The 13,908-nt window shown below is 45.0% G+C and overlaps 1 protein-coding gene across 8 annotated transcripts in view; it reads left to right on the top strand.

Annotated features, from left to right (window-relative positions):
• The first annotated feature begins 393 nt into the window (after positions 1–393).
• Positions 394–13,908, top strand: part of LOC102456789 (NACHT, LRR and PYD domains-containing protein 1b allele 5-like) — a 42,958-nt gene continuing 29,443 nt past the window's right edge. For 2 of the 8 annotated variants that reach the window (XM_075937817.1, XM_075937816.1), the window contains exons 1-2: positions 397–664; positions 12,733–12,764. In XM_075937817.1, the coding sequence (XP_075793932.1) occupies positions 636–664; positions 12,733–12,764 (61 nt within the window). In that variant the 5' untranslated portion in view covers positions 397–635. Of the gene's footprint in view, positions 665–738; positions 1,093–12,732; positions 12,765–13,908 lie in introns of those variants that run through there. The other 6 variants (XR_012906271.1, XM_075937815.1, XM_075937814.1 and 3 more) reach the window with 6 other exon arrangements.

The raw sequence follows: 13,908 nt of genomic DNA, 5'->3' as shown, positions 1-13,908 counted from the left end.
TTCTACAATCACTTTGTCTCTGTTTCTCTCTGTTCCAGCTGTAAAATGGCACTTTTCTGCCTCCATGGGGGTATGAGGATTATGAAGGGATTAAGATTCTAGTGGTGCTGGAGTGCTAAGGAGGCTCTGGTGCTGATTCTTGTGTAAGGCTTTTCATCAGTAGAGGTCAATGTGTTTCACAAAAGAGGTAGGGCCCCTTGTGCCCAGGCCACGGATAGGAAAACTGAGGAAAAGAGCCCTAACTCGCTCAAGGTCTCCCAGCAGGAGGTGCTAAGACTAGAACTGTTATCGCCTGCGCCTTAGACCTAAGCTCTCCAACCGCTACATCCTACCCCTTAGCAGCTGGGTTCTTACTAGCTTTCTGCCTCACTTTACGGCCCCCCCCCCCCTCTCCGGGGCCAGGCCAGGCTCTGGCTGCAGCAGCAGGGGTTGCGTGTGCTCCGGGTTGGGTGACCCGGCCGCCTCCCCCACGCCTGCGGCTCTCGCTGTTTCTCCCATCCCCCGCACTCTCCTTTCCCCCCCCCCCCCCGCGGTTCCCGCGCTGAAGCGAGCATCCGCCTTTCAGCAGCAGCCCGCGCGAGCCGTTCGCGCCCCGTGGCCCGGTGCAGGAGGGGCGCGGGAGCGGCGCGGCCACGATGACCAGCGGCCAGGAGGCGCGGGGCAGGTGAGCAGGCGGGTCTGGGCGCGGGGCGCACCTGGGCTGCCCAGGGCGGCGGCGGGGACCTGGCGAGCGCGCAGCCTGGGCACCAGGGACAAAGCGCTGCGGGCGCCGCGCTCTCCGGCCGTTCCCTGCCTGGGGGGGGGGCTCCGGGCGGCCTCGGGCCCCTGCGAGAGGCGGCTCGCTCGGGCCGGAGCGCGGGAAGGGCGGGCGCCGCGATGGGCTGGGCAGGAGGCGGCCGCGCAGGGACAACAAAGGGCGCCATTGCTGGGCACGGGCAGGGGAGGCTGCGCTGGGCATAGGTGCTGTGCGCGCCCCGGGGAGAGTGCCCGGCCGGGCGGCGACAAGCCCCCTCCTCCGCCCAAGCCCCGAGAAGCTGGCGGGGGATTGGATGCTGCGCGGCGGACAGCGGCAGCGATGCCTCCATCTCCCAGGTACCAGCCTGCAGGGGAGAGATGGGCAAGTCCTGCTCCGCCTCCAGGCTACCGCCCGGGGAAGAAAGGGGCTGGCAGCAGGTGCTGCGCCGCAGCCCAGCCCACTTGCCCAGAGCCAAGGTCTCCCCGGCCGTCCAAGATTTCCTGTGTGCTTTTGGGCTGGTCACTTAACCAACCCTTTGCCATGGTTTCCCATGTGTAAAGTGTGCATAATAGCGCTTCCCTGCAGGGAGACAGATACATGCATTATTGCAAGATAGATGCTCAAATTCTAATGGGATGGACACGGTATAATACAGCCACAAAGAAAATTATTTTTGATTTTTTTGGGTGTGTGGTGGGAGAATAGGTGTTTCCATCACTTTGTCAAGGTAATATTTGGTAAATTCAGATCTGTTTCTTCTGAGATGAGGTGTACCAACTATTTGCAGCACTACATTAAATTTCTGATCTAAATATTTTTAATTCATTAAAAAAAGGAAAAAAATCTAAACAAATTAAAATGAATGTGCATGTAGGGTCTTTGTGATCCATATTTTTAACAAGCCAAGAAAAACCAACCAACCAATCAACACCTCTACCCTAAAAAAAGGTTTATACATTTCCAAAGAACAATTCCAGCCATTGCAGGTTGTTCAGTAATATATAGAATTCTCAAATTTATTTATTATTCAGCATATAATGTGCAATTATCTGGTGGATTCTAAGCACAAATATAAAAGGTAAAACAATAAACTCACAACAATTTCAAACTAAATAACACTGGCCCTCGTATATCCTCCCTAAGTATATTATTTTCTCCAGGCATAGTCAGTTTGAATACATGGATCAGTCTTGAAAATGTTGTGATTATTTGGGCTTTTTCTGTGCTCTTGTATATTAACTTTCTTAAATGAATACAAATGTTTCTCAAGAAAAAAAAATGCCCAGCCTCCAGTCTCCTGATGTTTACCTTTAGGGACTGCTAGTGAAAGGACCTCAACTGTTCTCAACTGCCATTGAGGGAATTGAGTGCTGTCTAGTTTGTTGTGTAAAATGCAAGAATGAGTGTTTGCACTATGTAGTTTTGTCAGTAATGTTGTATGCATAAATGTTTAGCTTTGCCTGCAAAGCCTTAACTACTGTTGAAGCGATCTGAAACTTTGTTTCAGTTTCTGTTTCATTAGTGGCCAGAGGATCAGAATAGAAATCCACGGGTTCATTTACTGAACACTGAGATATAGGAGGTTGTTGCAGAATAGTATCCCTTTCTTTAAATAGAAATCAATGTTGTGTGCAGTCAGCACACACCTCACTTCATGTCCTTGTTCTACGTGCGTGTCACTTTAGTAACACAGGTAGGGAAAAAATGACATGGAAACCAGTAGAATCAGACAACCCTGCACATGAGTAACGATAAAATGTCTTGCAGGCCACACACAGAACCCCGATTGGGCCACATGTGGCCCCCATGGACCTCAAGTTGCCTACCACTGCTATAGTCTCCCTCTGGGCTCCCACAATTTATCTAACAGCAACTTTACTAATAAAAGTGCAACCAGAAAGTGTCAGTGATCCATATTCTGAGACTTTTTTGCTTAGTGTGAAGATTAAACTCAAGTCCGTTATGCAGCCTCATTTGCCTATTTATCATTCCACCACAGAAATAACTTAGAGTTAAAGTTTGAAAGCTGCATATTACATAAAATATTTACTTACTTTTTTTACTGCTCTACTATTGCTTTGAGGAAAAGATGAAGCCATTTGGAATGCTGGGGGCATTGACACATTTTCAGTAAAATACTCAGGTATCAAATTTTACATTGATCCAGAGTTCTCTACCTGCATGTTGTGAGGGAAAGTATAAACTGCATTATAATATTTATTGACATAGTGTGAAGAGTGGGGAAGACAGTCTACATTTTTTTTACGGTGATGTTATTGTTGTTGCTAATGTTCATTTTGCCTCTGCGTGACTAACCTAACACGGTGTCAGAAGACAAACAATAGACACTACAGACTTTTGTCAGAATGCCAAAGTTCCGTGCACCAGAGAGTGTCAACTTCAACAGACCATCAGACTGGCCTAATTGGAAGGAGTAATTTGAATGTTTCTGCATCACAACTAAACTCCATGACAAGAGTGGAGCGATTCAGTGTAGTTCCATAGTCTATGCAATGATCATGGGTTGGAAAACTGAACATATCTTTAAATCCTTTGCCTTTGAAGAGGAGACCCACAAGAATAATTACTGTGCTGCTGGCTATGTTTATAATATTTTTGTACCGCACCATAATGTGGTTTATAAGTGAGCATGTTTCTACCAGCATGTCCAAAAATGTGAGGAGGAGTCTGGATTCTTTTATAAGAGACTTGTGTGGCATGGCAGAAAACTTTGGAGACAAAAAGGAAAGAGCGTATTACACACACAGTAGTGATTTGCGTTTTAGATAAGGGCCATTCAGAAAAACTGCAAGTGAAGAGAGATTTAACCTTTTACAGAGCAATAGAAATGTTAAGACAACTAGAAATGGTTTAAAAAATCGAAATAGATATCACTGGACACCAGAAAGTAACTTAGAAGAAGTGACTTAGAAATAGAACCACTATTGGAGATATAGCACAGCTGCAAAAAGGAAGTGAGTGTAATAAGTTCTCAGAGTTTGGTGTAGTAAGCGCCAAGCAAAATCTAACACTTTTCAGACTACATGCATAAATTGTGGAAAGATTACTGTCCAAGAGGTGATTGCCCTGCTAAAGCAGCCAAATACTTTAAATCCATAAAAATTCGACATTTTGCCGCTGTCTGCCACAAATCCTGCTGTTCTTTGTGGGAGTAGTGCTTTGGTTTCAGTTTCAGCCCTGGGTCCTAGCAAGTCTAATGCTGGCCCTGGCAAACTCATTACAATGGATTTGCAACCTATTCTGGAGTCTGAGCCCATAGTTTGAGAATTGCTGGCGTAGGTGTTTGGGCTTGGCCTGAAGCCTGGGAAGGGGTGGGCTTTAGATCCCAAGCTTCAGCCTGAGCCTGAACTTGTGCACAACTGTTTTTACTGCTGTGGTGTAAACTCTGAAAACTTGAGTTTTTGTGGAAAGACTTTGCATTTTCAGACATATTTGGGTGCAGATGTAACGGTCATATTAGAAGGGACTTGTCATAGAGCTGAAATGAGCAGATGCTGGCCTAAATAGCCCCACAGGACAGCTTTCCTTAGGAACAATAGAAAAAGGCAAAAGCTTTAATATTAATGTGGATGTGATTAGAGGACTGGAGGCTGACAATCTCTAGTGTCTTAGTGTTGTTGCCATGATGAATCTAGTGAGAAAGCTGGAAAATTGATGGACTATTTGGTGATATTGGTCTTTTAAAAGATCCACTAGAAATAATATTAAGAGATAATACCATATAGCATACACATGCCATGCAGAATTCTTATTCCATTATTTCATAAAGTAAAACTGAGTTAAAGAGAATGGAAGAGAATGACATAATTGAAAGAGTCTTTGAGCCCACTGCATGGTACACATTGATAGTACCCGAGTTAAAATGGGAATATACAAATCTGTGTGGCTCATAAAATACTTAATTAAGCAGTAGAGAGAGGAAAATATATCCTGCCAATACTAGAATTCCTCCATAAAGTGGCAGGAGCTAATATATTCCGCAAGTTAGATGCCTCAAGTGGTTTCTGGCAAATGTCTTTAGCCAAAGAAAGTGCTAAATTAACTACATTCATTATGCTTTTTAGGAGATTTTGTTTTTAACAATTATCTTTTGGGTTTTGCAGCACTCCTGAAATTTTTCCAAGAAATATGGGAAAGCCCCCTACCCTGAAGGACCTGAGCAATGCTGCATAAATCTCCTTGTAGTAACATATAGGGTTGCCAGGTGTCCGGTTTTGAACTGGAGAGTCTGGTATTTGAGTGTTCTTTCTGGGAAAAAAATTAAGAAAATACCGGACATATAAAATGTCTGGTATTTTCTAATTAGGTAAGTCTTATTATTAATAGGGGTATCAGTACCTAGTTGTGAACTGCCTGGCAGTACACAGCTACACGAGGGAGGGAGGCGGGGTCGGGGCGGGATGGAATCCCTGGGGCTGGATTTGCTTGTGCTTCGCCGGGACCTTGCGCAGGATGGGCTGTGCCCCGGATCTGCGAGTGCCTGGGTCAGTCCTGCTTCCTGCCGGCTGATTCTCTCCCCCCGCTTTCTCCTCCCGGCCAGTCCCGCTTCCCCTGACCACCTCCTGGCCAGCCCTGCTTTCTGTCGGCCGGTCGCCCCCCCCACCCGATCTCCCATGGCCAGCCCTGCTCCCCCTGACCAGCCCTGCTTCCTGCCGGCCGGTACTCCCTCCCTCCTCCTCCTGATCTCCCCCGGCCAGCTCCGATCCCCCCAACACCCTGCTGGCCAGACCTGCTTCCCACCAGCTGGTCTCCCCCTTATCTCCCCTGGCCAGCCCTGCTGCCCCCGACTCCCCCCCGCCTGCTAGCCCTGCTTCCTGCCAGCTGGTTCCCTCCTGCCCCCCCACACACACATCCTCCTGGCCAGCCCCGCTCCCTCCCAGCCGGTGTCCCCTCCCCATCTGAGATCAAGTGTATCCGGTATTTTTTTGAAGCCACCTGGTAACCCTAGTAACATATCTAAATTTCATGTTATCAATGCTGTGAATAATTTATGCATATAAGAAGTAAATGCTGCCTTGACACATTATAAGATAATTGGTTAAGGCACTTGTTACTTGTACTGATATTCTTAAATTGGCTGTATTGAGTTGGTGGGTTTCTTTGATGGCTAAACTGGCATTGTTTTATTAGTGATCTAGCAAATAATTATGATTCAATCTACTCACATACCACATGATATTACAAGAAGAGGGTAAGTTGATTGCTTTCAGTGAGCATATCTGTGAAGTGCAGAGTAGTACAGTGTAGTGATGCACAAGGGAGGAGATGTAAATCCAAAATCTTAATTATAGAATCATAGAAGACTAGAACTGGAAGGGACCTTGAGAGTTCATCAAGTCCAGTCCCCTGCCCTCATGGCAGGATGCAGTACCATCTAGAATCTCATGTTTTCTGACTCTTCTGGTTGCTTTGCATGGATTTTTGTGTTTTTTGCCTTCTGTAGTTGATTTGCATGGATTCCTAGTAGCACTCAAATGCAATACTTTGTAAAAGGTGTTTAGCACTGAGATATAAGTCTGTCCATGGCTCTTGTGTAAAGTACTTTGTTATATTTGTGAGGCTTCTTTTACATTTAGACAGGAATTTTCAGCAGAAACAATTTTTGTAGGAAAATGCTAATTCATTGAAATCAAAATTATCTCTGGGGAAAATGTTGCTTTTGATGAGTCACCCAATTTTAAAAAAATGAATATTGAACATTTGGAATTGTTGAAACATCTTGTTTGACATTTTTGAAGTTTAATTATTTTCTTTTGAAGTCACTTTTAATTTTTACATTTGTGTTTTGAAATGTTAAAAAATAGAGAAAGGTTAGAATTGAAATGAAACATTTTGATTTGTCCTGATAAGAAATTCATTTTTGGACTGCTGGTTTGTGAAAATGTTTTTAAATTGTGACATTTCATTCTGATTTAGGACAATTTTTTTTCTCCAAAATCCTGAAAATTCTCATGCCACAAGAAAACCATTTCCTATTCAGTTCTAGTTGAACTGATATCTAGTATTTAGTTAAAAACTATCAAGGACCTGATCCAACTCCCTCTGAAGTCAGTGGAAAGACCCATTGACCGTGTGAGGAGTTTTGAAACTCCCACTGATTTTACTGGGAATTGGATCAGACCCCAAATGCTGGAAAGCTAATCTTCCAAATATAGCATCTTAAAAAACAAACTCATAAAATTAAGATTGTATCTTCAACTAGTCTCTATTGGATTTTGGTTCATATTATATAGTTTCATATAATTGGAAGTCTGAACAAAGCAGAGGCTTTGTGGCAGTTTTGCCATTCATTTTAGTGGGGTCAGAATTTCATCCTAGGATTTTGATAGGAAACAAAGTCAGGACTATAATACAATGTTGGGCAACCTGTGCCCTGTGGGCCACACACAAAACCCTGATGGGCCACATTTTGTTTACTGTTGCCCACATGTGGGATTACCAGACCCTCCTGGTTTCTGTCCTTGTAGTTTTTTTTCTCCTGCCATGTTACTAAAGGCTACGTCTAGACTACATGCCTCTGGCGACAGAGGCATGTAGATGAGGCTGCCAGGCATAGGAAAATGAAGCAGCGATTTAAATAATCGCCGCTTCATTTAAATTTACATAGCTGCCACGCTGAGCCGACAAACAGTTAATCAGCTGTTTGTCGGCTCAGCGCTGTAGTCTGGATGCGCGGGTGTCGACATCAAAGGCATTTGTCGACCACCCATGTATGCCTCCTGGGATGAGGTTTACCTGGGTGGTCGACAAATGCCAGTGACACACACACGTCCAGACTACAGTGCTGAGCTGACAAACAGCTGATCAGCTGTTTGTCGGCTCAGCGCGGCAGCCATGTAAATTTAAATGAAGCGGCGATTATTTAAATCACCGCTTCATTTTCCTATGCCTGGTAGCCTCACTTACATGCCTCTGTCGCCAGAAGCATGTAGTCTAGACGTAGCCTAAAGTGATATGCATGTGAAGCAAAGGAACATGAAGTGAGGTATGTGTGGGTTGCACACAACACTGACTGTGAGGGTACGCTTAAACTACATGGCTCCGTCGACGGAGCCATGTAAATTTGTTTGTTCGGCAAAGGGAAATGAAGCTGCGATTTAAATAATCGTGGCTTCATTTATATTTAAATGGCTGCCCCGCTCTGCTGATCAGCTGTTTGTCAGCAGATCGGGGCAGTCCGGACGCTCCCCTGCCGACATGAAAGCCCTTTATCGACCTTCCCGGTAAACCTCATCCTACGAGGCATAACGGGGAGGTCGATAAAGGGCTTTCAGGTCGGTGCGGGAGTGTCCAGACTAGCGCGCTGAGCCGACAAACAACTGATCAGCTGTTTGTCAGCTCAGCGCGGCAGCCATTTAAATTTAAATGAAGCCGCGATTATTTAAATCGCGGCTTCATTTCCCTTTGCCGATTAGCCTAATCTACATGGCTCCATTGATGGAGCCATGTAGTTTAGACGCACCTTGAGAGCCTTGTGCTTCCTTTGCATCCAATCAAAGTGCTGCTGTGGTTCAGTTAGCGCTCCTCACAAACTCTAGGTTTGCAAACACAGTTAGCAAAACAACCCTAACTTGGGTGACCGTCTTTCTTATGACAGTCTTGTGGCCTACTGAGAGGAAGGGCGGAGTGGCCTACTGTGGCGGACTGGGCCAGATTTGGGCACTGCTGAGGGCGTCAGCTGAGGGCAAATTGCTCAAACCAGGGCTGCTTACAGCCCTCGACTGGAGACCTTTCCCAAAATAGGCCACAAACCAGTCACATAGAGAGCTTCAGCTGCCAATCTGACCAACAGGAAGCCTCACAAGCAATACCCCTCAGACACCCAGCTCTCCCTGTGCCATAATCAGCCCTGGGCCTTACACAGGTGAGAGGTTATAAAACCCGATCTCACCAACTCCGAACAAATCCTCCCGGTCCCAAGGAACCAGCCACAGTCCCGATCAATTTACACTTTAGATCTTACCCACAAGAGCACACCGAGCCAATCCTTTAAAATCTAAAGGTTTATTAATAAAAGAAAGAAGAGGTTGAGAGCAAGATTGTTAAGAAGAATACATTACATACATCAATTACCAAGTTCTTGATGCAGGTCCTTATCAGACATGTTACAAACTGCTGGCTTAAAAGTCTCTGGTGTACATCCTATATTAGGATGGGTCAGTAATCCTTCCTGGCTCTCCGTCCCTAGCAAGGATGCATCTGGAATCAGTAGCAAGATTGAAGACAAGATGGAGACAGCTTCATGGCGCTTTTATATTCCTGGTGTCTCCCAAACTGGAGCTGGTCACATGATCAAGTGACCTATCTGTGTTTCACATGCCAGCAGCCATGAGGTACTGGCTGGTCTGCAGGCTTCTAGATGCATTCCTCAGGTGTGTATTGGCCTCTCCAAGAGAGCCATTGTCCATGAAGCAGTGCTAGTTAGCATAGCCATTCACTGAACAATCCTTTCTCACAATAGGCAGTTGAGGCCCATTGCTCCCTCCCAGACAGAGAATATTTACAATACAAGAACAGAGCCTATATTCATAACTTCACATACAAAAATCATACAAGTATATGAGTGTCATGCATAGAATCAGCAGAGCATAAGCTTTCATTTGACACCTCATATGGCCCACTTTGTACAGGATTTGGGGCAAATGCCACCAGTGGATACAACAGTGATCTGTCTGCTCACCTAGTTTAGTGAGTGATACCCACTCACTAAACTAGGTTGCTATGATGCATTAAGTTGCTTAATGGGGAAGTGCTATTCTTTTAGGAGCTTGAAACGAACAGTTTAAAAATATTTATACTTTTAAAAAGTCTTCTTCATTTCATTACCTTTCATGTCATTTAATGTATTTTAACTGGGATGTAGAACATAGATGGCAAAGAATGCACTGAAAAGGTAACACAGCTTTAGACTCCAACACCACTGCAATCTACTATATATTTGAGAGAATTCGTCTGTCTGTCTGTTCGTTCAAGAACTCCTAAACACTAAGGCTACGTCTACACTGGCATGATTTTCCAAAAATGCTTTTAACGGAAAAGTTTTCCGTTAAAAGCATTTTCGGAAAAGCACGTCTAGATTGGCACGATGCTTTTCTGCAAAAGCACTCTTTGTGGAAAAGCGTCCGTGGCCAATCTAGATGCGGTTTTCCGCAAAAAAGCCCCGATCGCCATTTTTTGCAATCGGGGCTTTTTTGCAGAAAACAGTACTGTGCTGTTTACACTGGCTGGCCCTCTTGCGCAAATCATTTGTGCAAGAGGGCTTTTGCCCGAACGAGAGCAGCACAGAATTTCCGCAAGAACACTAACGATCTTACATGAGATCATCAGTGTTCTTGCGGAAATTCAAGCGGCCAGTGTAGATAGCTGGCAAGTTTTTCCGCAAAATCAGATGATTTTGAGGGAAAACTTGGCAGTCTAGACACAGCCTAAGGGTATGTCTACACAGCAAAGTTATTTTGAAATAACAGCCGTTATTTCGAAATAAATTTCCTAGCGTCTACACAGCCAAACCGCTATTTCGAAATAAATTTGAAATAGCGAAGCACTTATTTCAAATTTGGTAAGCCTCATTCTACGAGGAATAATGCCAAATTCGAAATAGATATTTTGAAATAAGTGCTGTGTAGACACTTATTTCGAAATAGGGGGCCTCCAGCCTTCCCAGGGTGCCCTGGTGGCCACTCTAGCCTCAACCAAGAACACTCTTCTCCTTCCCCCCCCCCCCCCCGGAGCCCTTGAAGGGGTAGACTCTGGCAACAGTGCCTGTGCCAGCTCCAAGCCTGCCAGCCCAGAGCCAGCAGTCATTGCCCCTGACCCAGTGGCCCCAAAACATGAGCCAGCAAGCCACTGGCAGCCAGCCCTCCACCACTCCCCAGGAGCAGTCTGCCAGCTCCCGGAGAAGGCGGGCACCTTCCTGGTCCAGGGTGGAGATCATGGACCTTATTCACGTTTGGGGGGGATGCCCCCAACGTCCATGATCTCCGCACTAGATGGAGGAATGCGTCTGTCTATGGCAGGATAGCTGTCAGCCTGGCCACCAAAGGCCACATGCAAATCCAGGAGCAGGTTTGCATGAAGTTGGTCCGGTGAGATCCCCACCCCTGACTCCTGAGCTTTCCCTCCTCCTTTTTCCCCTTGCTTCCCACTTCCAGCTCCCTCTTCCCAGGTTTCCCCCTCCCCTCTCCCACCCTCTCTTCTCCCCTCTCCTGCCTCCTTTCCGCAGTCTCACCAGAGTTTCATCCCCCCCCAGTTTTGTTAAATAAAGACGGTTTGTGTTTATGAAAAAACTTGTATTTTATTTGACATCAGGAAGGGGGGTTGGCAGGGGTAAGTGGAAGGACGTGAGGGAGGAATGAGGCACAAGCACCCAGTGGGGCAGACCAGGGAGGTTCTCAGTGCTCCTCAGGGTGGAAGCTCTCCCACAGGGCCTCCTGAATACTGACTGCCCCCCGAATGGCAGCCTGCAGAAAGTGCAGCCAGGCTTGCAGCAACATGTCCATGAGAAGCACCAGAGTGCCCAGGGACAGATCTGGCTCCATATTGCAGAGTGTTGTGGTGTCCCGAGTGAGGGCAACCAGAGCATGCAGAGACAAAATGCTTTGCTGTCCCTCATCGAGGTAGGCAAGCAAGCAAGGAAAGTTGAGAACCGGCTGTCCGGGGGGAGGGGTCCCTTTAAGCACAGGCCTCAGATAGCCTCAGGCAGCAGCCACACGAAGTAATTTTTGACTTGATGCCCTGCCGGACCTGGTTCTGGCCGTCCTTAAATGCTATTCAGCGTCCACTCAGTGTGGATGCGCTATTTTGAAATAGCAAAACGCTATTTCCAAGATTCGTACAAAGGCTGATCTTCTCCTTCCTGTCTCTGTCAGGAAATAAGAGCAGAGTTTGCAGCTCATCTGCCCCCTGTACTCCCCAGCCAGAATGAGGAATGAAGCAAACTGTGCACATTCCCCTCGCTCCCTGAGGAAGGTGAACAGCCCGCAACATCCCTGTACAAATCTGAGGGGGAGCATCAGCTACCTCACACCCTCTGTAAAGGGCACCTGTGGGGTGGGAGGCTCAGAGCAGTCCTGGAATGGGAGGGGGGATTCCCAGCCAACCCCTTTCATCTGTCCGGTGAGTCTGTCTAGTTTCTGCATGGTTTTATGAGAAGCAATCCCATTTTCCTGGCACATCCCATTTTCCTGGCACAAGAAAACCCTTACATTGCTTTAAGTTATGGTAAGAGGAAACTGTATACTGAATTTGATGGTCCTAGTTCTTACCGTCTAGGAGGAGTTCTTGAATAAACAGACAGAGAGACAGACAAACTCTCTCAAGTATATAGTAGATGATATCTACATTCTTCCATTTTATATGCAAATTCTTAATGTTTCAGTAAAAGCAAATTTTTAAAGACAATTGTTATACTGTAGAAGCTTTTAAAGCATGGATAGATTGAATTACCTCTCTATCTTTTACACTTTTTTTCTCTTCATAATAGTCAACACTCACAGCTAGTTGGTCTTTTTACTATGTTAATTTCTGATCCTGAAAATACTTACAAAAATAGATTTTACTTATGTAAATATTTCCCCAGTGAGATTACTGACATGGCATCATTAAGTATAATGCTAGAAGGGATCACTAGATCATTGAGTCTGACGTCGCAGGCCACTAAACAAGACACTTAATACCAAGCTCACGATCAGACTTAAAACAAGCATTACAGTCCAGAGGAGGCTAAATTATTCTGTGAGGTTTTGTAGGATTAAACTACTCTTCAGATTATCAGGGTGTTTAGCTAGTTATTTTTCATTTTGATTTTTGGATTATGAGAAGCAATCCCATTCCTGGCACATCCCATTTTCCTGGCACATCCCAGGAGATACAAATATTTCTTCTAAAATACCATGTTGTAGAGTGGTCACTTGTTGGCTGCAGTAACAGAAAAATATGAACATATGTTACTGACATACCTATTGTTTGTCTTCCAGTGGTGATGATGTTTCCTCTTTAGAAACAAAAGGTACGCTAACTTTTCTATATATACAATACTTTCAAAAAGATTTGTTATCATATTATCAGTTATGTAGAACTAGAATCCCGGTCTGATTAGCCAAAATATCTTTATTTTATAAACTCATTAGTCTCATGAATAAGAATTTGTGGGGGTTTGTTTGTTTTCTATCATTCTATATTTTTTCTCAAATCCATCATGTATTCCTTTCATGTTATTTAGAAAATTATAGAAATATCAAGATAAGAGAAAAGGTAATCATGCATTTATAAACTTAAAAAACAACAAATAGTCTGGGAGCACGTTAAAGACTAATACAACATGTAGATGGTATCATGAGCTTTCGTGGGCACAGCCCACTTCTTCAGATGACCAGAGTGTTGGATGTCCAGAACTAAAATAAATAGGGGAGAAGGGGAGAGAGGGGGAAATGGAAAAAAATGGAAGTGTGTGTGTGTGTGGGGGGGGGGGGGGGACAAGAAGAGGCAGTGAGTATAAAAATATCAAGGGGAAAGCCAAGCTGGAATGTAGCAGGAAAAAACAAATAGCCTATAAGCACCTAAAGACTTCTTTTCCCTTCTCTCCTATTTATTTTAGTTCTGGACATCCAACATCTGAAGAAATGGGCTGTGCCCACGAAAGCTCATGATACCATCTACATGTTTTGTTAGTCTTTGAAATGCTACCAGATTATTTGTTGTTTTTTAAGTTTATCCTGTACAGACTAACTCAGCTATCCTCTGAAGCTTTTGAACATGCATTTATAGTTCAGTCTGATGGCTTTGTCTAATTTTTGTGTATCACATTTAAAGCCTAGATTAATTATATAATGCCAAATGCTGCCATGAGTAGGTGTTTTGTGTAAGATAAGGAACTGCTGAATTTGACCCACAGTGCCCATACAATTTCCTTGGGGTTTCCTCCTCTCCTTCCTCCCTCGCAGGAAACCAGCGCTGGCTGGAGCGTCAGGCAGGCAGCGGCCCGGGCATGGGCCAAGCGAAGGCAGCAGTTTCCCGCTGCCTTAGATTGAAACACAACACCCCCCACCCCTGCACACAACTTTGGTAAGACAGAGCTAAAATTATAAAGATATTATGAAGAGAAAATCTAGTTAGAATGTTAGAATGTTATTAAAATAGCCAGTGTTTGAAAG

This window comes from Pelodiscus sinensis, chromosome 10, assembly GCF_049634645.1.
Source record: "Pelodiscus sinensis isolate JC-2024 chromosome 10, ASM4963464v1, whole genome shotgun sequence".
In the NCBI taxonomy this organism is placed as follows: Eukaryota; Metazoa; Chordata; order Testudines; family Trionychidae; genus Pelodiscus; species Pelodiscus sinensis.
This window is presented reverse-complemented; position numbering and strand designations above follow the sequence as displayed.